We start from the raw sequence: 25339 nt of genomic DNA, 5'->3' as shown, positions 1-25339 counted from the left end.
GAGATGATGTTACCGTGCACACATCAAGGGTTGTTAGGGACCAGAACTGTGAGGTCTCGAGGAACAGGTCAGAGCCACAGAGCCCGGGGGTCCAGTGGCAGGTAGGGGTGAAGAGCCTGCGAGGCCAGTGTGTCGGTCCCCTTGCAGTCACCCTAAGAACAGCAGGGAGAGACCATCAAAGGTAGTGGATTGATACTCTGAATGTTTTAGAAAAATTCCTTCACCTAAAAGATTGGAAGAGAGCACAGCCCAGATAAGGAGAAGCGAGGCGCTGTGGTTGCAATTGGATGGCACCTGAGTCAGGGGGCGCTTGGTGCTGAGTGAGGGGGCACTTGGTGAGTGAGCAGGGGAAGGGAGAGAAGGGGACAGAACTGAGATTGCTGTTGGAGGTGGAACGTGTTGGGTGTTGGTGGCTAGAGAGAGGCAGGGGGATGTCAAGGCTCCTGGGGGGACCGGGAGGCCCTGGTGGACGGAGAATGCTGCAGGGGAAGCACAGATTCCCCAGGGCATCTGACAGGTGGTGATACGGGCTCTGGGCCCAGGGAAAGTTGGGCTGAAAGGAGTTGAGGAACTGTTACTCTCACTGAAGGTTAGGCACATGAGTGAGATCCCCAGGGAAAATGCATGGATGGTGAAGAGAAATCTATTTATGCATTTGCCTTAAAATCATACGCTAAAAGACCTCATAGAGTGAAATAAGACAAGAAAAAAGAAACTGAAGACATGCATTGGCAAGGGAAAAATTAAAGCAGATTTTTATTTATCTTTTGCAGATGATATGATTTTCTATTTAGAAAAAGAAAGAATCTGGAGACAAATTACTAGCAATAATAGAGTTTAGCCACATAGCTGAATATAAGCTCCATATATACCTTGCAGGTACCAATGTCAACTGTATTTCTGTACATCATCAAGAAACTTTAAAATGTTGCTGCCATTTTGTTGTTTTTTTAGTCACTCAGTCACGTCCAACTCTTTGCGATGCCAAGACTGTAGCTCGCCAGGCTCCTCTGTTCATAGAATTCTCCAGGCAAGAATACTGGAGTGGGTTGCCATTTCCTTCTCCAGGGGATCTTCCCAACCCAGGGATCAAACCCGAGTCTCCTGTATTGGCAGGTGGATTCTTTACCCCTGAGCCACCTGGGAAGCCCTGTTGCTACCATTTATGTAGCAACAAAAAATACAAACAAAACAAGGTAAACCTCACCATAATTGTAAAGACCTATAAGCTGAAATTTGTATAATTTTCCTGCAGAATATGAAAGAAAACCTAAACAACTGAAGAGAAATCCCATGTTTATACTCTGAAACTTTTAGTATCATATATAATCTCCACCAATTTAATGATTCAGGACACAAGTCAAAACTCAATAAGATCCTTTGTGGAACTTGTCCATTTGTTTCTGAAGAGGGAGGTATGCTTGCTCTGTCAGGCACTAAGACGTTAGAAAGCTTAGTAAGGATGCTGTGTGGTGTTAGTTCAGGGGTAGGAAAATGGACTAATGGAACAGATAGAATGTTCCTGAGCATATCTGTGCACATATGGAGCTCTGTGAACAACACAGGTCACATGGCACACCAGCTGGGAGGCAGGGAGTTTTCACCGTGTACCTGGACTAATCGTTTCTCCATATGGAAAAAGTTAAAATTCTCCCCAGATGGATTTAGAACTTCTGTCAAAGCAAATGTCCGAAGCAAAATTTTAAAAATCTTTAGAAGAAAATATAGGTGAAAGTTTCTGATTTTGAGGTAGGATTTCTTAAGGTACAGAAAATGCTAACATAAGAGAAAAACACTGATGTATTTTGATTCCTTATTAAGATTAGAAGCTTCTATAAATCAAATTTAGTCAGGTTTTAAAAAAAAGTCACAGTATGAGACAATATTTGCAAAACATGACTGACAAAAATTTGGTATCAAGATTAAATAAAGGACAGCTCAAATCAGCTAGAAGGAGGAAAAACCCGATGTGCAGAAGATAAAACATCTGTGGCACAGAAGAGAAAGCTGCTGCAGAGCTATAAATGACACCAGGACGTGCACACAAGCTATTCAGTTCAGTTCAATCGCTCAGTTGTGTCTAACTTTTTGTGACCCCATGGACTGCAGCACCCCAGGCCTACCTGTCCATCACCAACTCCCGGAGTTTACTCAAACTCACATCCATTGAGTCGGTGATGCCATCCAACCATCTCATCCTCTGTTGTCCCCTTCTCCTCCCACCTTCAGCCTTTCCTAACGCAAGCCATAGCAAACTGCAAGATTGTGTTATTGGACAAACGAAAGAGGTCTGATGAAACTGAGTATTAGTACACAGACTGAAGGGCATGTAGTTTAGAACAATCACCCTGGTGTAATCTTACAAACGTGATCATTTGCATGACCTCTGACCCAACAATTCCTCTGCTTACTGTGTACCAAGACAGAAAGCTGGGCATGTCTACCAGAGACATGCACAAAAGCATTCATACTGGAGGAGAAATTGGAGACGACCCCAAAGCCCACCTACAGGAGTCTGGGTGAATAAATGAAGCATATTCCCTTCATTTTGGTGGATGCTGGTATCGATGGTGGTCTGTCCCCGCACCCCAGGAACAGACTCAGCTTTTGGTCCCCATACCAGAGGGGGTGTCCTACCACCCCAGGAACAGACTCAGCTTTTGGTCTCCATACCAGAGGGGATGTCCCACCACCCCAGGAACAGACTCAGTTTTTGGTCCCCATATCAGAGGGGATGTCCCACCACCCCAGGAATAGACTCAGCTTTTGGTTCTCATACCAAGGGGGATGTCACATGACAATGAAAACCAGTGATCTGCAACTGAGCTGAAAGTTGGTCAGTCGTGGGCCCCCAGCTGATGCCACATTGGTCAGAGTGACCTGCCCAGCAGACTCTTTCCTGAATCCCTGACTGGCCACATTCTGAGCAAAATAAAAGAAACAGAGGTTCTAAGACTCTTAAGTTTCGGGATGTTTCGTTGCACAGCACTAGAAAACCAAACTTTGAGTCTTTTACTCTTTCTGTACCTGTGCAAAGACATCTGCTTATTTTTGCCTACTTTTGTATGCCATGCCTTCCAACGAAGCGATTTAGTACTCCTACCTCCCCAAAATTGGGAAAGGAGCACGTCAAGGCTGTATATTGTCACCCTGCTTATTTAACTTATATGCAGACTACATCATGAGAAATGCTGGACTGGATGAAACACAAACTGGAATCAAGGTTTCAGGGAGAAATGTCAATAACCTCAGATATGCAGATGACACCACCCTTATGGCAGAAAGTGAAGCAGAACTAAAGAGCCTCTTGATGAAAGTGAAAGAGGAGAGTGAAAAAGCTGGCTTAAAACTCCATATTCAAAAAACTAAGATCATGGCATCTGGTCCCATCACTTCCTGGCAAATAGATGGGGAAACAATGGAAACAGTGGAAGACTTTATTTTCTTGGGCTCCAAAAATCACTGCAAATGGTGACTGCAGCCGGGAAGGCTGAGAGCCCGAGGTTAAGGGACTCATCTGTGGTGGAGCCTCGGTTGGGACCCACGCAGTCTGGCCTAGAGGTGGTGCCTCGAGCTTCTCTTTTGTGCTGGTACAGACAACAAGCCAGGAAGGAAGATGCCAGATGTGAGAGCAAGGCAGAAAGGGAGAGAGGGGGCCCTCGGGCTCATGGACCTCCAGCTCCAGCCAATTCAGAGGCTCCTGTCTTGCCCATCCCAGAGGGAAGGACTGAAGCTGGGGTGACTCCTGCAACCCCAGTGGGGAAAACGAATGAACTGCACACTCCTGCCCAGAGGAAGGAAGCTTGAGCTGCCATGACTGGGGGTGGGGAGGTAGATATAACCCTCAAGGAAAATCCAGAGTCCTGGGCTGGCCCTGCCTGAGGACCCGGAATCTGGCTCTAACATCACCTCCTCATATGGGGGCCAGAAGCTGAGAGTCTGTTCCTGGGGTGGTGGGACACCCACCCCACCCCACCCTCGATACCTGTACCAGCCAAAATAAGCCACCATGAAAAGTCACCTTAACAGTCCAGGCACCTTGTGCTTCCACAGTAAATATAACCCTTGCTTGAGATCAGCTAAACATGCGCACGCACCGGTACACAGACGACTCCATCACGACCAAAGAGAAGAAGAAGCCGGGAAGACTGGTTCCCCTGTAACTTCAGTTGCCTGAAAAATCTGAGAGAAACTGTACAACAGTGTTCAACGTGGGTGCCCGAGGAGAAGAGAGGGAATGAAAGTGAGGAGAGCTCAGAGTCTTCGGCCAGAAACTTCTCTGTCCAGGAGAGTCTCCAGGCAGGAATCCTGGAGTGGGCTGCCATGCCCTCCCCCAGGGGCTCTTCCACTGCTTCTTCAGTGTGTTCTCAGATGGAAAACTTTCAGTGAATCTAGAGAAAGGCTTTAAAAACACAGACCTGTGGACGTTTCCTACGGAAACTTCAGAACATCGGACACAGAAAGGACGTCATGAAAGGGCCCAGAGAAGGACAGAAGTTTACTCCTGAGAACAGTTTGGGCCACAAGAAGTTTCAGAACAGCAACAAGAGCAGCCTGAAACATCAGGAAAACGTCTTCCAGGCCGTGAGAGAGGCAGTTGTCAACTTGGGATTTTACATCCGGCTCAAGTGTCAGGATTAGAGTCACACTCCTGAGCAGAGGCGGTTCAGACAGGCTGAGAGGGCCTACCACTAGCTGCTCTTCACTGAAAATCTCCAAAGAAGCTACTTCAGGGAGAAGGAAGCTGAGCTCCAGACGAAGGAGCAATGTGTGAGGACAGCAAACAGATCAGTGGCCATGGAGACAGAGTGAAGTGAGCATCAATGATCAATGTGAATCGTGTTACTGATGGTTACTTTGGTAATGACAAAATGGCACTGAAGTACAAGGCAATAATATGTAAAATGGAACCGGCAGTGATCAGGGAAAATGTATCCAAAGGTCCAAATAGGGTAGAGAAAGGTAGAGGTGGACTAGCGTTAGACTTTGTCAGGTGTGTGTGTTACAGAGTTCATTGTATGGGTCAAACCACGTGACGTTGCTGATGTTTGACCAACGCGACGGCAATTTCATATGGTTTAAACCCAATACACTGTAAAACTTCCGAAGGAGGGTGGATGAAGTGGGGAAAACTTACCGTCCCAGCAGAGAGTGGGGGGACAGTGGGGTCCCTGCCTGGTGAGGGCACAGGGCGTCCAGAGGTCTCCTGTGCAGACGTGAATGGGGGGCAGCGGGAAGTCAGTGACCAGTGTGGTGAGCCCCCACCCAGGGAGCAGCTGATGCCCGTCTCCCTGCAGGTGTGCTTCCGGGTCCTGGTGGACCCCCTAACTGTCAGGTGATCGAGGCTCTTTGATGACGTGTTTGAGGGTGTGAAGGTGTAAACACGCGTGTACTAAGGGAGGGGGAGGGGCACCTAAGTGAGGGGTAACGTCTTGATGTAGATTTATGATTGAAGCGATGTCTCCTTCCAACATAGAAACTAGAGGCCAGGGGTCTTCAAGTCTGAAGATTCACATCCCCTGCAGAAAGGCTGAGAGTCCTTCACTCACCAAGAATATGCATCCTGTTAAACTAAAGAAACTAAAAGTGCCTAAAAAACATGAGAAAGGAAAAGCCTTCAGATGCCTGGACGTTGGTAAGTCTCTCAAGAGTGTAGGTGGAAGCCCCCAAAGAGCGGGGAGTGGGGGAATGCTGAGCCTTTCCGGGAAACCTCAAATTGGCACACTTACCTGGACAATGTCTAACCCGCGAAAGGGCTGAGGAAACACTTCCGAGCCCGCGGCTGGACGGTGCTCTGTGGCCCATGTGGGCTCTGGCCCTGGGCAGGGAGTAGGGCCTGGGGCTGGGCCCAGGAGTGGCTGGACTCGGGGCCATGAGACGCTGTCATGACAGCAAGTAAGGGCAGGATGTCGGGACAGGAAACCCCCACGGGCAGGAAAGCATCACTTGACAATACCCAAGAAGTTCCCACAGACTGATCAGAGATTGAAAACCCAGTGGAAAACTGTGCAAAAGAATATATGTGGACTGTTAACAGAGATAGAAATAAAAATGGCCAATAAATTCATGAGAAGATACTAAACCTTATTAGCAGTCAAGACAAATCAAATCTGAACCATAATGACATATTTTCACTCAAGAGATGAGCAAAAAGTACTTCGTCCGACATTTATTGCTGGGAAGGCTGTGGAGACCGGCCCCCTCGCATCCCGTTGATGGGAATCCATACGGACACAACCTAATTGAGTGCAATTCCTTAATATCTATTAAGATAAAATATGGCCTTACTGCCTGACGTGGGAGTCTCGCTTTGAGGATTTATTGTGTAAAATGAAGAGAGCCAGTCCTGGAGACTCGTGCAAGTGTGCACTGCGGCGTGCTGGTGCTGGGGACACCCCGGGGGCAGCCCAGCAGAGAAGGGCGGCCCTCCCTCATGGAGGGGACAGCTGGGCACGGGGTTGAGCACGGAGCTGTGCTCTCTGGAGACAGCATCGTGGGCTGCACAGCACACCCGGGAAATGGGCTCGGGGAGCCCCCCACCAGCACGCCTGCCACACCTGCCCGCACCCTGTAATCACCCTGGGGGACCCTGGGAGGAAAGCATTCCCCGTTTCTGTAAAAATCAAACCCCAGAGATGCCTTTTGGTACCCATATATTCCCAGAGGCCCGTGTGATGGGGGTGGGGGGAGACGCTTGTTCTTTGTCTTTTGAGGTGTCTTTTTCTGGTTATGGTAAACTAGTCTGATGCTGGAAAGATGAAAATGGAAATTTTCAAAAAAGATGTACTCCAGTAAAAGCGAAGAGAAAGGTTTGTTCAAGCAGATCATTGAATACACAAGAAAACACTTTTCACTGGAAGAATTCTCTTGGTTTTCCGTGGACGTTTTCTCTTACAAATGAATCAGGCAGTCAAAGCCTGCTTAATAAAATACGAAATCCAGTTCATCGTAAACCTCTTAGCAGACTGAGGAGGTGGGAGTGATCTCAACTTGATCAAGCAGGGCTGGGAGGAAACCCCGGAAAACCTCTGCCTGGTGGTGAAGTGTGTAAGGCATTCCCAGTGAAGCTGGGAGCAGAGACCACCGCCACCTACTCCTTCCTTGGCGTTTTCAACGCATCCTGCTTTCTTGTGTTTCTGTCACTCCCGTGCCTTTTGTGAGATTCATCAGTCATGGGTCCACGTGTTCCTCAGTCTGTTTGGAATTTTTCATCCCAGCTCGTTCAGAGACTGCCAACCGGCGCCCCTGCTTACAGACATCTGGGGCTCTGCTCCTTCGGCTCAACACCCCCCAGGACCCCAGGGACTAGACAGATTCTCAATCACTTTTAGCTCCTTTGAACGCTTCCATTCCCCAGGTTTCTATGTTCTGAATTATTCCGTTTTCTTCGAGGATTGTCTTTAGTGAAAGTGTTAGTCACTCAGTTGGGTCCAACTCCTTGGCACCCCATGGGCTGTAGCCCTCCAAGCTCCTCTGTCCCTGAGATTCTCCAGGCAGGAATACTGGGGTGGGTTACCATTTCCTACTCTAGGGGATTTTCTCCACCCAGGGATCGAACTGGCATCTCCCACATTGAAGGCAGATTCCTTACTGTCTGAACCACCAGGGAAGCCCAGATTGTCTTTATTCAGACTTTATAATGATACAGTTTACTCATCTCCCTGCTTCCCACTTCCTGCTCTTTCCTTCCCTCTTGTTCTCTTCTGGCTGAAGAGCCTTCTCAGTGCTTTTCCAGGAAGGGCTTTATTACCAGCCTGTGTGCTTCTGTGTTCAGGAGGCATGCGTTTCCTTCAGGCCTGTTTCCGTCCCTCGATGCTCCCCCAGCCCCTCCTGTCTTGCGAGCCCCCGGGTCCAGCTTATGGTCTGGGTTACAGGACCAGAGACTCCCAGACTCCCAGGCCGTCTCCTCGGGGTTCTCCGGAGTCGCGATGCCGCTGAAGGAGCGCTGTGCGCTGTGGTCTGGCCGGTTCTGCCCTCCCTGCAGGTCTGCCGCCAGGGATCCAGGCATCCTGACTCTGCTTCCCGCTCCTGCTGGCTGGGGAGCGCTGCCCACAGCTCCTCCCCCTCGGGGGGCGTCCTGGGCCCTTCTGCCTGGTCCCTCAGTCCTGTTGGTCTTTGGGAAGCAGACCTGGGCCGGCGGGCCTGCAAGGGAGCCTTCAGGTTCAGCCTGGACAACGTAGGTGGCACGGAGACGGCGGGGACAACACTGGGACTGCAGGTGGCGCGGCTCAGGGTCTTTAGAGAGAGGGAGGCTGGCGGGGGTGGGTCTGGGCCCCGGGGACGGAGTACAGGTAGACGCCGGCCTGCGTCTGCACCATGATCGCGGCGGAGCCCGCGGGCACAAAGCCCACGTAGGCGCAGTGGGCAGGCCGGACCTCTCTGAGGTCCCAGTGTCCGTAGGCGTCCAGCAACTCCTGGCGGGTCAGCCCGCGAGCGGCCGCCGCTTCGGCCACTCTGTTGGGCGCGAGGGCCTGCGTCTGCCCGGCCTCTGGCTCCGGGGGCTGGCGGGGCCCCGGCTCCACACGCGGGTCCAGCCCAAGCAGGCGCACCAGCTCCCCCGGGGCGCGGGGGTCCCTCTCGGCCCGGTGGCCGCTCCCTCGGCGGCGGATTCGGCCTCTCTGCGCGGCGCCTCCCACGAAGCCGGGGGCCTCGCCTCTCAACGGCTTCACATAGGCCAAGGGTCTCGAGCGCTGCGCGGGGTCGGCGGGCCCCCCAGGATCTCCGCCTCTTCCCCCAGGGCAGCGCGCCGCGTGGGGCTGAGCACCTGGAGCGGAGACGGAGCCGTGAGCGTTGGGGGGGGGGGGAGATGGGAGGGGAGGGGCGGGAGGAGGGGCGGGGGGGAGGGGAAGGGGAGGGGCGGGAGGAGGGGCGGGGGGGAGGGGAGGGACGGGAGGAGGGGCGGGGGGGAGGGGAGGGACGGGAGGAGGGACGAGGGGAGGGGGAGGGGGAAGGAGAGCGGGGAGAGGCGGAGGGGGGCGGGGAGAGGGGAGGGGGAGGAGGGGGAGGGGGAGGGCGGGGTGGAATGGGGGCACAGGGACGGGAGGGGGGACGAAGGGAGTGGAGGATGGGATGGGGGAGGGGAGAGGACGAGGACGGGGACGGGGAGGGGACTTGGTGGGGGCGGGGCTGCCGCCGGCCCGCAGGCCTCTCCAGGCTGGGCCTCCCACCTGTCCGTCTTTCAGCCCTCCCGGCCCCCTGGCAGCCGAGTATTGTAACCCCCGCTGTACGACCGGTACCTGCCGTCTAGGTTCCCTACAGAGACTCAGTCTGAATACAAATGACCGCCCCTGGCCTCAGTGCACTAAACTTCAAAAGGATGGACAAACGGAACAAACGCAGTTGCCTCAGGGGGGCGGGGGGGGCGGTGAGGGGAGAGAGGCCGCTGGGGGCTGGCGGTCAGCACCGAAGGGGCCACCAAGGCCTCCTGGAGCTGAGCCAGGCTCCAGCCTGCCCCGTGGTCCAGGGAGAACCGGAACAGGGGAGCAGTGTCCTCACGGCGAGACTGGGGGCGCGGGGGTTGTGGGGGTGGCACCGCGTGGCTGTCGTGCCTGGATGACCATCCCTCCCCCAGCAGGACGGGGTGAAGCCCAAGGCCGCGCTCCAGAAGGGAGTCCAGGCGACAGGATGAGCCTGACCGTGCTGCGGCCCTTGTGTCATCCAGAGGGAGGCCTGGGCTGGAGACGGATCCGGGGTCACCACCAGAGGGGTGAATTTTCCCCCACTTCTTGGCCAGGAACACTGGGAGCTGAGGGTTGAGAGCTGGGTGCTCCACAGAGTTTGGCCAAGACAGACAAGGACCCTGGGGAAAGAAGCTGGGCACAGGATTCCAGAGGGGGACAGGGCCCCCAGCTGATGTGAGGGCGTGGGGGAGTCCTGCGGGAACAGGCTGGAAGGGGATGACTGACACGACAGAGCCCTTGATTGTGTTTGAAGTTAAATAATTAGGGAAGAGCTTGCTTAATTTGCAAATAACAGCCCAAGTAGTAAGTCCTGAAGAATTCAGAACAAAGGGGTTGACCCTGGTCCCCTGAATGTAACCCATAAGTAACAGGTCTGGGGGTGAAGGGGCTTGCGTGTGGGAAGTGAAGCAGGGAGACAGGACACCCGGGGCCCTGGAGGGAAGTCTGGGGGTTCTAATGGGGAAGCTGGCAATGGAGGACAGAAAGAACCTGGGAACTGGGTGGGCCAAGGAAGCTGAGGAGAAGACCTGCCCTTCTCCTCAAAACACCTTCTGTGTCGCAAGCAAATGCCAGATGTGACGCTGGGCAGGATTAAAGCGGGTGTCTGGTGCCTGACGTACCTTGATCGGGGGCCATCGAGTGGAAGCGTTTGGTGGGTCTCTGCTCCTCCATAGCAATCTGCCTGAAAGGAATGGATCAACCGGAGGCTCCAACATGCCAGGCTCTCCACCCACCCTGCTGGGCACTACTGCCCCCCTGCCCCGCACCAGGACCTGAGGGATGCAGTGTCAGGAGGCAGTAGGGGATTTGGAGCGACAGTTAAACTGTTTTCAAAGAGCAGCAAGTTGGGCTTGGCCCTGAGGTGGTTCCCTAGGTTGTCCCAAGTTTTCCAAACAGGGTGGGCAAAGATGAGATTACCCTGGGCGTACTGAAGGAAGCTTCCTTCCCCAGAGCCAAGCGATGAGGAAGGAGGGGAGCAGAGGTGGAGGTGGGGGCTGTCTGGGGGTGGGGGGCGGCCCTCCCAGGGCACCAGAGACCACCCCCCACCTGATCACACAAGATGTGCCCTTTTCCAGGCACTGGCACCTACCTGGGCTCCCAGCTGTGACTTCAAGGCCGGCTCTGGAGTCTGGTGACACGGAACGACTTCCAAGAGATCCTCCCGGAGAGGGGCTGGGCCTGAGGGTCCAGGGGTCCACAGTCACGATGCTGGTCCGAGGGCTTCGTACTTCCCAGGGAAGGCTGGTCCTCGCAGGAGCTGAGCAGGAAATCCTCTGCTCCCGCGCCATGCTCTGGCACCTCTTATAGGGCTGCCAGGAGGGCTGATTGGATAGAGGGGTGGGCCGAGCCAGGCAGGCAGGGGCTTACCAGGAGCTGCTGATTGGGCTACAGTTTCCTGCGACCCAGGGTCACAGACCTGAGCTGCATTGGTGGGCTGATCTAATCATTACAGAAAAAGAAGAAGGGGAATTGAGATTGGGTTAAGTGTGAGGCTGGAGAGTGACTGATAGGAGGGAGAGATTAGATTTGGTGGGCGGGGCGGGTGGTGGTCAAAGGAGGCACCTAGGGTGGGTGTTTGGCTGCAGTTGGGAAGATTAAGGGACTGGAGCCAGGCTGGCAGGGAAGTGGGAAGACCAAGCACCTAGGCTAGAGGGACACCATCCAGGGGTGTCCAATCATGGAGAGCAGAGGGGGTTAGACGAGGGGTGATGGAGCCCACTCGGGTTCCGGTCTTGGTCCAAGTGCAGTGGATGCCGTGATGGGACTGGCCTGTAGTGGACGAGCACCCCAGGCGTGACGGGGGTGGACAGAGGGCGCCCAGCTTAAGTTGGGCGGCTGGGGGTTGCACAGCCCTCTGAGGTGGACGTGGTGTCTTAGGAGATGGGTCGAGGCGGCAGGTGGGGAAGACTTCTGCGGTTAGAGAGGTTTACAGGTGAGAAGCACAGTGGGTGGTCTGGACGCGCCCTGGGAGGGAAGCAGTGGGTGTGTTAAGACAGAAGTCATACCAGGACTCTGCTCTGAGCGGGGAGAGCACCAACGTTGTTTCTACACGTTGGGTTGAAAGAGATTTGAGCCACCAAGTGTGAGGAACTAAGGTAGAACTCCAACTTTGGGGTTGAAGCCCGAGGAGAGGCTGGGGCTGGAAACCTGTGCATGACGCTCCCACCACGGACGCTAGCACTGAGGGCGTAAGCTCGGGGGTCAGGAGGAGACCCTGGCAGGAAGAAAGGAGACTGTGTGAATGAAGACTGTAACACTTCTTCCAAAGTCATTTATAAATAATGCAGTTCCACCGAGTCCCAATGTTACGTTTGTTTCTTTTTTCTTTTTAAAATGATCAGGGTTTTTGAAGTTCAATTTACACTTGATACAATACATCGTATTTAAACACACAGTTCAGTGGATTTTGGTAACTCCATACCCTTGGAGAACCATCACCACAGCTGAGCCGTGGAACGTTTTCGTCACCTCGGAAAGTGCCCTTGGGCCCTTTTACTGTCCACTCCCTACCCCCAGCCCCAGGCCGCCCCATGAATTTCCCACCCTGGTGGTCATCCTGCCTGTCCGGGGTTCTGTAGTCAGCACTCACGCCTGGCGGCCTAGGCTCCGCCCCGGCGGCCTTGGCTCCGCCCCGGTGGTCTTGGCTCCGCCCCGGCGGCCTAGGCTCCGCCCCAGCAGGATGGGTCAGAGCACCCTCTTGATCCCGCCTCCTGTTCTGTTGCATGACCGTCCGCTCACTGACTGGTGGACATTTCAGTTGTTTCTAATCTGGGAATATTATGGAAAAGCTACTGTGAACGTTCACATACGACTCTTTATGTGGACATGTGTTTTCATCTCACCTGGGTAAATGCCTAGAAGTGGAATTTCTGGGTAAAATATCACACGTTTGCTTACCTTTGTAAGAACTGTCCTACCGGTTTCCAAAGTGGTGGTTGTCCCATTTCATAGTCCCTCCCTCAGCATGCGAGGGGTCGAGTGGTTCCACGTCTCTGCGGACACTTGGTGTTGGCATCCTGCTGACTTGAGCTATTCTATGGTCTTTCTTTTGCACGTCTTTGTATGACTACCCAATTTGTTCCTCTACCATCTGTGAGATCGGTACTGGGTTTTTTCTTTCATGAAACGGTTTGAAAAGCTTTAAACTTTGTGTGGAGAATTAATTGTTATATAATTAGCTAATACAAAAAAGAACCATGGTGCGTTGGCCTTTTCCCGCCCATCAAAACAGTGTGGTCTTGGCAAAGGGACAGCAGTCAGTGCTGGAAAGGGATGAGAAAGACACACCACTGACCACAGTAGCGTGTAGAGCGTTTACCGCGCCCGGCCCCCAGGACGGCGGTGCTCAGGCGTCCAGTGCTCCCAGCCAGGCCCCTCGCCGCCCTGGCACTCTTGCTGCTCCCATTTGACAAGTGGAGAAAGGGAGACAGAACAGTGACGCAGTTCAGCTGCCATGGGCGGCCTAGGATTTGAGTGTGACTCTGCTGTTCGACCCCTTCACGGATCACAGCCTTGTTGGGGCGAAGGGGCTTGTGTAAACTCAGTGAAGCTATGACTCCTGCCGTGTAGGGCCACCCAAGACAGACAGGTCACAGTGAAGAGTTCTGACAAAATGTGGTCCCCTGGAGGAGGAAACGACAGACCACGGCAGTATTCTTGCCTCGAGAAGCCCATGAACAGTATGAAAAGGCAAAAAGATATCACACCAGAAAATGAGCCCCCCAGGTTGGAAGGTGCCCAATACGCTACTGGGGAAGGGCAGAAAGTGAAAAGTGAAGTCGCTCAGTCATGTCCGACTCTTTGCGACCCCATGGACTGTAGCCACCAGGCTCCTCCATCCATGAAATTTTCCAGGCAAGAGTACTGGAGTGGGATGCCATTTCCTTCTCTAGGGGATCCTCTGGACCCAGGGAACAAACCTGGTCTCCTGCATTGCAGGAGAGCCACCAGGGAAGCCCCTGGGAGGAGCAGAGGGCAATTACTAATAGCTTCAGGAAGAATGGCGTGGCCTGGCCAAAGCGGAAATAGTGCTCAGTTGTGGACGTGTCGGGTGGTAAAAGTAAAGTCCACTGCTGTAAACAACATTGTTGCATAGGAACCTGGAATGTTAGGTCCGTGAGTCAAGTTAAATTGGACGTTGTCAAGCAGAAGATGGCAAGAGTGAGCACTGACATATTCGGAATAAGTTAACTAAAGTGGATGGGAATGGGTGAATTTAATTCAGATCACCATTATATCTACTACTGTGGGCAAGAATCCCTTAGAAGAAATGGAGTAGCCCTCACAATCAGCAGAAGAATCTGAAGTGCGGTACTTGAGTGCAATCTCAAAAACAACAGAGTGATCTCAGTCCATTTCCAAAGCAAACCATTCACTATCACAGTAATCCAAATCTGTACCCCAGTCACTGATGCTAAAGAAGCTGAAGTTATTAACCAGCTCTGTGAAGAGCTACAACACCTTCTAGAACTAACAACAAAATATATCCTTTTCATCATAGGAAATTGGAATGCAAAAGTGGGAAGTCAAGAGACACCTGGATTAACAGGCAAGTTTGGCCTTGGAGTGAAAAATGAAGCAGGTCAAAGACTAACTGAGTTTTGTCAAGAGAACATACTGGTCATAGCAAACACCCTTTTCCAACAACACAAGTGATGACTCTATACATGGACATCACCAGATGGTCAATACTGAAATCAAATTGATTATGTTCTTTGCGGCCAAATATGGAGAAGCTGTATACAGAGAGCAGAAACAAAACCTGGAGCTGACTGTAGCTCAGATCATCAGCTCTTTATTGCAAAATTCAGGCTGCAATTGAAGAAAGTAGAGAAGACCACTAGGCCATTCAGGTATGACCTAAATTAAATCCCTTATGATTATACAGTGGAGGTAATGAATTAGAGGGATTAGATCTGGTAGACAGTGCCTGGAGAACTATGGACAGAGGTTCATAACATTGTATAAGAGGCAGTGACCAAAACCATCCCCAAGAAAAAGAAATGCAAGAATGCAAAATGACTGTCTGAGGAGGCTTTACAAATAGCTGAGGAAAGAAGAGAAGCAAAGGCAAAGGAGAAAAGGAAAGATATATCGAACTGAATGCAGAGGTCCAGAGAATAGCAAGGAGGGATGAGAAGACCTTCTTAAATGAACAATGCAAAGTAGAGGAAAACAATAGAATGGGAAAGACTAAAAATCTCTTCAAGAAGATTGACGATATCAACAGACCATTTCATGCAAGGATGGGCATGATAAAGGAAGAAATGGTATGGACCTAAGAGAAGCAGAAGAGATTAAGAAGAGGTGGCAAGAATACACAGAAGAACTATACAAAAAAAAAAAAAAGGTCTTAATGACCTGAATAACCATGATGGTGTGGTCCCTTACCTAGAGTCAGACATCCTGGAGTCCGAAGTCAAGTGGGCCTTGGGAAGCATCACTACAAACAAAGCTAGTGGAGGTGATGAAATTCCAGCTGAGCTATTTAAAATCCTAAAAGATGATGCTGTTGAAGTGCCACACTCAGTATGTCAGCAAATTTGGAAAAAGTGGAAACAGTGGCAGATTTTCTTTTCTTGGGCTCCACAATCACTGCAGATGGTGACTGCCGCCATGAAATTAACAGACACTTGCTCCTTGAAAGAAAGACTATGACAAACGTAGACAGTGTATTAAAAAGCAGAGATATGGCTTTGCCGACAAAGGTCTGTCTAGTCAAACATACGGTTTTTCCAGTAGTCACATATGGATGTGAGGGTTGGACCATAAAGAAAGTCCGAAGCATGGAAGAATTGATGCTTTTGAACTGTGGTGTTGGAGAAGACTCTCGAGAGTCCCTTAGACTGCAAGGAGATTGAACCAGTAAATCCTAAAGGAAATCAGTCCTGAATATTCATTGGAAGGACTGATGCTGAAGCTGAAACTCCAATATTTTCACCACGTGATGTAAAGAGCCGACTCATTGGAAAAGACCCTGATGCTGGGAAAGATGGAGGGCAGGGGTGGGGGGAGAGGGCAGAGGATGAGCTGGTTGGATGGCATGATCGGATCAATGGACATGAGTTTGAGCAAACTCCGGGAGCTGGTGAAGGACAGGGAGGCCTGGCGTGCTCAGTGCGTGGGGTCGCAGAAACTTGGATGAGACTTAGTGACTGAAGAGCAACAGCTGTTGATTGAGAGCCCAAGGTCTCAGCCGCTTCCTTTTCTCCTGCCTTCTCTAAAGGAAATTCATAGCCGGTTGAGATCCTGTTTCTAGTTAGCTGGAAAATGTGTGTGTCGGTTTCTGATTGCTGCTGTAACACAGTACTACACACTTGTGATTTAAACTAACCCAGGGTATTGTCTCTGTGTTGCTGTGAAGTTGTACTTTGTAAGCTCACCAGCACTCTGCAGATCTGCCCGTCTGTCGGGCAGCGCTCTGAGTCTCTGCCTATCTGATCTTCAGTTGGTGGAGTCACTGCCAGTTCTCAGCATCTTTGGAATCTGATGCGGTGTTGCTTCACTCCAGCGTTTCAAAAATGTTCTATAGCTCATCGGTTGTGTGTAATGGGATAATTTTTCCTGTGATGCTCACTGTGTTGGGAACACCTCTATGGTGTGATTGATGCTCTGTAAATAAATGATGACTTAGAGGCTGGGGAAAAAAAAAGTGCTGAACACAGGAGCCGCTGAGCTAATGCTGAGGGGTCGCCGGTTTGTGTGCTTTCTGGAGGCTCCAGGGAGAGTCGTCCCTCTGCTCTGCCGGCTCCTAGAGTCTCCTGTGTGCTGGGCTCACAGCCTCTCCGGCGTCCTCAGAGCTGGCCATGAACGGAAAGTACTCCCACTCCCTGTGACTGGCCGGGAGGGGGCGAGGTGAAGCTGGAGGAGTGTGTCTTTTACAGGCCATGATAAACACATATTCATCTCCAGTTTTCAAAACCTACTTTCATAAAAAGGTTTTTTTTTGTCTTCTATGAATTTTCTGTACCATTAAAGGAAAATTGTGCATTATGAAAAATCTCAAATATGTCTCCTAAATGTAAATGCAAAGGGTGGATTTACAGATTGCTGTCTCCCAGATTCAGAGGTTACAGACTCACGGCCACTCTTGCTTCGTCTCTGCCTGCTGCTTCCCCAACAATGGGCTGTTTTGAAGTAAGTCCCAGGCACCTTGCCACTCAAACCATAAATATTTCATTATGTATCTCAAAAAGGTAAGGGCTCTTTTTATAAACATAACCATGATGAAGATGTTTAAATAAAATAAAAGAAATGGAGAGGATCCAGCTAAGAGAAGGGGATTGAATATATACAAGAAAGGGATGAAATAACCAGGATCTGAGATCCAGTGAGTGTGTGTATTTGTCACTGGCATCATCACCCAGTGGTTCCTATCTTATCTGTAAAGTAGAAAGCGTGGCTGGAACTGAGACAGGTGGTGGGAACTGCCATGGACTGTCTGGACGCAAACCCCTTCCTCAAACCCCAGGGGTTTAACAAGCCCAGGTTTATCACCAAGTGAAGAGGCCTTCCCACCTGTCACCGGTCTGTCCACGTCACTCCCACTCCCGTCTCGTGGGCCAGCTCCAGTCAAGTGGCTCAAACCACGTGCTGGTGGTGAGGAGAGAGCCTGGGTCCTGACTGTGGGCCAGCTTTCCACCTCACGAACATGTGCGTGCATGCAGGCGTGAGTGCCAAGTCGCTTCAGTCGTGTCTGACTCTTTGTGACCCTATGGACTGTAGCCCTCCAGGCTCCTCTGTCCATGGGATTCTCCAGGCAAGAAAACTGGAGTGTGTTGCAGTTCCCTTCTCCAGGGGATCTTCCTGACTTAGGGATCGAACCCGCATCTCTTATGCCTCCTGCATTTGTAGACAATTTCTTTACCACTAGCGCCCCCTGGAAAGCCCATGCACTTTTCCACGGGAAGCTTGTCCTAGAACTTTGACCACTCGTTGACACACACACACGCAGTAATACAAAGAAAGTGTGTCAGCCGTGTGAGGAGGGCTGTAGGATGGGGTCAGCATGCAGACCCCGGCATGGGCTCCCAGACCTGCCGTCTCCCTGCTCCGAGGCTCCAGTTCTCCACGTGCACAGCCGAGATGAGTGACAGTGTCCTTGGTACAGGATTTGTTCTGAGGATGACTTGAAACAACGAAAATAATGGATAAGATTGCTTGTAGGCAAACAAACATTAACTGTTGTTCTTATTAGCATATTCAAGCAATGTATTGTCTATCTAAAGAACTCAAGAGTAAGATGTTAAGAGAACACCTTAGTGGCACATTTAAATGCACAAAGCAGCTGTATATATTGGACTATAAAGAAAGCTGAGCACTGAGGAATTGATGCTTTTGAACTGTGGTGTTGGAGAAGACTCTTGACAGTCCCTTAGACTGCAACAAGATCCAACCAGTCCATCCTAAAGGAGATCAGTCCTGAATATTCATTGGAAGGACTGATGCTGAAGCTGAAACTCCAATTCTTTGGCCACCTGATGGGAAGAATTGACTCACTAGAAAAGACCGTGATGCTGGGAAAGATTGAAGGCGGGAGGAGAAGGGGACGACAGAGGATAAGATGGTTGGATGGCATCACCGACTCGATGGACATGAGTTTGAGTAAACTCCAGGAGCTGGTGATGGACAGGGAGGCCTGGCGTGCTGCAGTCCATGGGGTCGCAGAGTTGGACACGACTGAGTAACTGAACTGAGCTGAACTGAATGTGTTCCCTACCTGCCATTAGTAACCTGCGACACAGCAGCTTGAGCTGTGGGGCACTGCCCCCGGCCCCCCACGTAGAGGGAGTATGTGTGTCGGAAACAGGAGAGGCTTGAAGAGACAGAAGGGAATCCCTGTGTGTCGTTAGTAAGCAGTAGACATCATCGATGTTGCCTGAGGACTCAGGGAAGGGGTCCGTGCTCCCTCTGAAATGGAGACTGGCCCCTGTGCCCCTGCCTTTGGGAGCCAGACATCAGACTTCGGTGAAAACCTGGGATCCTGGAAGAACCACCTTCCATAATGGGGTGGAGGGGGTGGACTACAGTCAGCCTGCCCAGCAGCTGGAGAAGCAGCAATCAGCTCAGGTCTATGAGGCTCTGGAAATTCTAGGCTTCTCTCCGCAGTGCGAGGTCCCAGTGATACTGAGCACGTGTTGCAGAAATCCTGAAAACAAGTCAGCAATCTTAGGAAGATCTTACCATGAATGTAATGAGGCCAGCTAGCAGGAAAAAACCAAAAAGGTGCTCTCTCAGTAGCATTTCCACATGCGAATTCCCCAAAGGAGAAAACTATCCTTGGTGAAGATGAGGTCATATGTGAAAACTACAAACCAGGAGGTGCGGCTCACTCTGTCTATACTTGGGCTCACTTCCTCCACACTCTTAGGCCTCATGCCATTTCAGTCATGAATATTTCAGTATAGATCTCTAAAAGACAAGGCCTCTCCTATCTCAGAGATAACGAACTGAGTCATAGAGTCAGTTGAGATAAAGTAGGAAGGACTAGCTTACCGAGAAATTCAAATAAAAATCAATCTGGAGTATAAAGTAAGTGTGCTAAGAATTGTTGACGTAAATAAGGACTAGAAAACATAAGCAAAAACAGGGAAATATGAAAGCAAACCAAACATGTAGGTTGAAAAATGAAGCCAGCACAACTTCTAGAAATAAGCATAATCATTTGAAATGTGGAAGTGATTGTGACATAGCTTAAAAGGAAAGATTTCAAGCACACTTCAGAGAGAGGGAAAGGGCGGACACCATGAGAGAGGTTGGGAGCCTTGAGAAGGTGCAGAAAGGACACACGTACGTGCTCCTGGTGCACGGAGGAGAGGCGTTGTTGGGAAGAACAGCCGGAGCGGTCTGGGCTGGAGGGAGCACGCGATGCTCAGAGCGGGGAGTCAGAGGTGGGAAGCAGGAAAGGAATTAATTCACACCCAAATGCTATGTGAGTGAAACTGCCAAAACCAAAAGGCAAAGAGAAAAAGCATAAAGACAACCAGACCCGAAGAAGGAAATGTTATCTGAAAATGACTAATGGACAGACAAAGGCTTCTTGTCAATGCACATCAGAGACAAGGAGTCAGGTAAGGAAGTTACCCCTCCAGGGCCCTGAATGAGGACGTCAGCTTCCCACAAGCCAACCTCCAGCTGGAAGCTGAAATAAAGACGTTCTATGAAAAAAGTGTGCAGAACATTTATAGCTGAATCCAGACTCTTGCTAAAAGAACTTCTAAAAGATGCTTCACGCAAAAAAAAAAAAACTAGAAACTTGAAAGGAAGGCATGAAATGCAAGAAGGATGAATAAATAACTGGGAAGCACATGCAAAAACCTGAGTAAACCTTTAGCTCAAAAAGATAACTAAGATTATTGGGGGACAGGTGCTTTCGAATCTGATAGGATTAAACTAATGGGCACCCCAATGCAGAGGGTGCCAGGCAGACGTTTGTGACAGCTGACGGTCCTTACGGCAGGTCCTTAAACATGGTGCACGTTTGAGTCACCCGAGAGACACTCACATCCTGACCCCCAGGCTATGATCCACATCAACTGAATCAGAACCTCTCTCTGCAAGCGGGACCTGGGAATCTTCCGTCATCTCTCGGGTGATGTGGAGTGCAGCCGGGTGGGAAGCCCGTTATCTGAGTTGATGCTGGTCCTCGACCTTGGCTGTCCTTGACGTCATCTGAAGAGTTCTGAACGGCCCTGATGGCTGGTCCCCTCCCCGGGAGTCAGGGGAAGCAGGGAGGTGGAAACCCTCACGAGAAAGACTCAGGCTCCACTTCAAAGTGGGGGGTTCTTCCACAAAAATGATGAGCTGCAGGACACCCAGCACGCAGAGTCGGGGTTACTCCGTGACCGTCCGTGTCTCAGCCTGTCACCTGCACAGCCCGTGGTGCACAAGCGCTCATGCTGCTGCTGTGACACTGGTTCTGTTTAACATGGCAGGCGTCACCCAAGGGCTGCTGACTAGTAATTTGGTCTGCCACCAACCAAGAAAATGACAAGGACTTGGAGAAAACCAGAAGAGCAGCTTTCAGCTGCTGGATGTGGCAAACACAATAATTATATGTTTTCCCTTAAAAACGCTTTAATATACTTTCAATACACACGTACAAAGAGCACTTAAATGTTTTTCTCCCCAATCTTCCCCGGTAAACTTGGCATGTGGCACGCTATCTTCTGGCTCCAGAAGAGATGTCAAATTAGCCTGGGGCCACTGCCCCCCAAATAGCGTCGGAGATGCCACCAAAGGTGGAGGGAGGTCAGTGCATTTGTTACACAAACACCTAAGGTGCGGAGGACCGCCTGGAGCCGCTGACTGTGGTCCACCCCGAGTGGGGTACGTGAGGCTGGGCAGTGGGGCCCGCAGTGAAGGTGAGAGGGCAGTCTCGGAGGTAACTCCAGTCTCCCATGTCGTCTGGAATTAGACCCGGGCTGCCGTCCCCCAGGCAGAGCCAGCAATCACCCAAGCCCTGTTCTGGAACAGACTGGGGTTTGGTGGATGACTGAGAAGGTGGGAAAGTCGATGCAACACGGAGCCAAAACTGGGTGAGGTGGGGGTGGGGGGGTGGCTGCCCATTGCAGTGGGGACACAGGGCAAGAGGGAGTGGTACTCAGCCCTAAGGTGTTAAACCACTGCATCAGTGCTGGGCGACCACAGAGAAGAGGGAGCTAGATAGTCCAGGCGTGGCAGAGTGTCGCTAGGGGAGCCCTCACGCACTGCCCACCGAGGCTGAGCTGGCCGTTTACTCTGCGGAGCAGGCGGGCGTCCTTTGTGGAATCGAGCGCTTGGAGCCCTGTGACTCAGTGACTGCCCTCCCGAGGGTCAGTCCTGGTGACCGTCATGCGGGTTCCCTCATCCCAGCGTTGCCGATGGGCCTGCAACGCGGGGACATGGGAGGGTGCAGGTGGCGGGTGTGTGCTGGGGAGGGCGGCTGGCGGCGTTGGTTCAGAGTGTGGACTGACCCTGATCCACGGTGTCAGTGGAGCAGGGGAGAAGCCCAGGTCCACGTGGTGGGCATTACTGTTCGTGTAAGCGGAAAACACACACGGAAAGCAACACTGCCTCTTCGTCGGAAGTACTTGACTTTCTAAGCATTCACAAACACGTTGGAGGGAAGGAGCGGGGAGTGTAGTCAAGGCTGAAGGGAGAGCCCTGGGGTGGTGCAGGGAGGCCTGTGATCTAAGGAAGGGGGCGACTCGCCCTCCCGAGGTCACATCCGACACTAGATAAAGTGGGGTGCGTCCTGTGCACCTGGGTGCCTGGCGCAAATGCACAGATGCAATAAGGGTTTCTCTTCCAGTCCGTCAGGGGCCACCTTCATTGAGATTCCCTATTTGTAAGCTTCCCTGTGGCTCAGATGGTAGAGAATCTGCCTGCAAGGCAGGAGACCTGGGTTCGATCCCTGGGTCAAGAAGATCCCCTGGAGGAGAGCATGGCAATCCACTCCAGTCTTCTTGCTGGGAGAATCCCATGGACAGAGGAGCCTGGCGGGCTACAGTCCATGGGGTCGCAAAGAGTCAGACATGACTGAGCAACTAACACTTGTTTTTATTTATAAGCTCTCAAGTCTGTTTCTGGATCAAGCATTCCATTTCATCAATCTGTTTTTGAATCAGAACCACGTTCTCTTAAGATTATAGCTTTTTGTGTTTTCGTATCAGTTACACCCCCTTCTTATCTTCTCCATCACGTACTTGGGCAGCCTCCTCTTTCATCCACATACCTTTGGGATCAATTTTTCATTTTGGAAAAAAAAAAACCTACTGAAGAATTTTACTTGTATTAAAATTAGTCAATTGGGTAAGGAAGAGTTCATACGTATTCTTAAGTAAACTTTTAACTTTAGAACAGTCTTAGATTTACAGAAGAATTATAAAACTAGCACAGAGAACACCTCCATACCCTCACCACTTCACCACTGTTTATTAACACCTTACCTTAGTTCCAGTTAAAGGACATTCGTTACAGTGGATGAGCTGACATCGACACCTTCTTGTTAGTTAAAGTCCAGAGCTGGTTTGGATTTCCCTAGTTTTTTCATAATGACCTTTCTGGGTCCCAGGATGCAGTGTTCCATCTCATCACGTGTCCTCAGAGTCCTCTTGGCTGGGACACCTCTCAGACCACCCTGTTGCTGATGACCTTGGTGGCTTGGAGGAGGAGTGGCCAGGGATTATATAGAATGTCCCTCAGCCGGTTCTCTCATGACTAGCTTGGGATTGCGTGTTTTTGTGAGGAAGACCACATAGGCAGAGTGTCATTTTCAGCACACCCATCAAGGGTGCCTTCCAAGACGACTTTACCGCTGATGCTGACCCTGATCTCCTGGCCGAGGCTGTGCTGGGCCACTTCTTCCAACGTCCAGCCAGCTTTCCCCACTCCCTCACTGACCGCTTCGGTTTTTTTCAACTGAATATGTAACCTTATTTTAAACGTCTCCTTTTGTATTGGAGGATAGCCGTTTAACAAATAAGGCTGTGCTGGTTTCAGGTGAACGGCGAAGGGACTCAGCCATGCACCCCCATGTACCCATCCTCTCCCAAACTGCCCTCCCATCCAGGCTGCCACGTGGCGCTGAGCAGAGCTCCCCGTGCTGTGCTGTAGGACACTGTGGGTTGTCGGTTTTACACACAGCAGGCTCACTGCCCTCTTTGGAAGGAGTCACTAAGTACAGCCACACACAGGGCTGGGGAGTTTGCTCCACCTGCTTGCAGGCTGTCTGCATACATTATCTGGAGTTCTTCTGGGTGGGAAACTAGTCTCTCCCTGTGTGTTTATATAGTCAATCGCTCGCTTGTATCAGGATGGACGAATGGATATTTACTATGTACTTTGAGTCATTCTCCAATGGTATAGGATTTATTTAGTTTTTCCAAGGTTTCATCTTTGGCCACTGGGTACTCTTCCTATTGGCTCCTGTGTCCTTTCACAACACCCCCATCACGGTTCATCAGAGGCTTTGGGTTTTGAGCACTTCCTTAGTCTAGGCTCAGTTCAGTTCAGTTCAGTTGCTCAGTCATGTCTGACTCTTTGCAACCCCACAGGCTGCAGCACGCCAGGCCTCCCTGTCCATCGCCAACTCCCAGAGTCCACCAAACCCATGTCCATTGAGTCAGTGATGCCATCCAACCATCTCATCCTCTGTCGTCCCCTTCTTCTCCTGCCCTCAATCTTTTCCACCATCAGGGTCTTTTCCAATGACTCAGCTCTTTGAATCAGGTGGCCAAAGTATTGGCATTTCAGCTTCAACATCAGTCCTTCCAATGAACACCAAGGACTGATCTCCTTTAGGATGGACTGGTTGGATCTCCTTGCAGTCCAAGGGACTCTCAAGACTCTTCTCCAACACCACAGTTCAAAAGCATCAATTCTTCAGTGCCAGCTTTCTTTATAGTCCAACTCTCACATCCACACATGACCACTGGAAAAACCATAGCCTTGACTAGACGGACCTTTGTTGGCAAAGTAATGTCTCTGCTTTTTCAGATGCTGTCTAGGTTGGTCAGAACGTTCCTTCCAAGGAGTAAGCGTCTTTTAATTTCATGGCTGCAATCACCATCTGCAGTGATTTTGCAGCCCCCCAAAACAAAGTCAGCCACTGTTTCCACTGTTGCTCCATCTATCTGCCATGAAGTGATGGGACTGGATGCCATGATCTTAGTTTTCTGAATGTTGAGCTTTAAGCCAACTTTTTCACTCTCCTCTTTTACTTTCATCAAGAGGCTCTTTAGTTCTTCTTCACTTTCTGCCATAAGGATGGTGTCATCTGCATATCTAAGGTTATTGATATTTCTCCCTGCAGTCTTGATTCCAGCTTGTGCTTCCTCCAGCCCAGTGTTTCTCATGATGTACTCTGCATATAAGTTAAACAAGCAGGGTGACAATATACAGCCTTGATATACTTCTTTTCCCATTTGGAACCAGTCTGCTGTTCCATGTCTAGTTCTAACTGTTGCTTCCTGACCTGCATGCAGGTTTCTCTGCATACAGGCTGCATACAGGTTGTGACAATTAGGCATATGTAAAGATGCTCACCCTCATTTGTCACTGGGGAACTGCAAGTTCAAACAGCAATGAGCTACCACTCCATGTCCACTGAAGAGGTGACAACACCAGCCACTAGCCAGCATGCAGAGCAATAGGAACACCCACTTAGCGCCAAGTGAAAAATGGAACAGCCACTTCAGGGGACAGTTCAGCCATTTGGGCTTCCCTTGGGGCTCAGTTGGTAAAGAATCTGCCTGCAATGCAGGAGATCCCAGTTCAATTCCTGGGTCAGGAAAATTTGCTGGAGAAGGGATAGGCTACCCACTCCACAGTATTCTTGGGCTTCCCTTGTGGCTCAGCTGGTAAAGAATTCACTTGCAATGCAGGAGACCTAGGTTCGATCCCTGGGTTGGGAAGATCCCCTGGAGAAGGGAAAGGCTACCCACTCCAGTATTCCGGCCTGGAGAATTCTATGGACTGTATAGTCCATGGGGTCACAGAGTTGGACACGACTAAGCAACTTTCATCACTATATGCCACAGTCATCACTATATGATCCAGCAATTCCATTCCTGAGTATGCATCCAAAGTATGTAAAAACTTGCGTCTTCACAGAAACTTGCTCATGAACGTTTGTAGCTGCTTTATTCACACTTGACCAATCTTGGAGGCCACCAAGA

At 50.9% G+C, this 25339-nt stretch overlaps 1 protein-coding gene across 1 annotated transcript; it reads right to left on the bottom strand.

Annotated features, from left to right (window-relative positions):
* Positions 1-6297: 6297 nt before the first annotated feature.
* PRR20G (proline rich 20G) lies at positions 6298-10956 on the bottom strand. The gene is made up of 3 exons (XM_081526706.1): positions 10771-10956; positions 10301-10362; positions 6298-8764 (listed from the first exon to the last, which is right to left on the bottom strand). Exons 2-3 carry the CDS (start codon positions 10350-10352, stop codon positions 8238-8240), a joined length of 579 nt encoding a protein of 192 aa, XP_081382832.1. The 5' UTR covers positions 10353-10362; positions 10771-10956; the 3' UTR covers positions 6298-8237.
* Between the last annotated feature and the right edge of the window lie 14383 nt (positions 10957-25339).

The sequence above is a fragment of the Giraffa tippelskirchi genome, chromosome 9 (genome assembly GCF_054371585.1).
Source record: "Giraffa tippelskirchi isolate mGirTip1 chromosome 9, T2T-mGirTip1v1.2.pri, whole genome shotgun sequence".
Lineage (NCBI taxonomy): Eukaryota > Metazoa > Chordata > Mammalia > Artiodactyla > Giraffidae > Giraffa > Giraffa tippelskirchi.
This window is presented reverse-complemented; position numbering and strand designations above follow the sequence as displayed.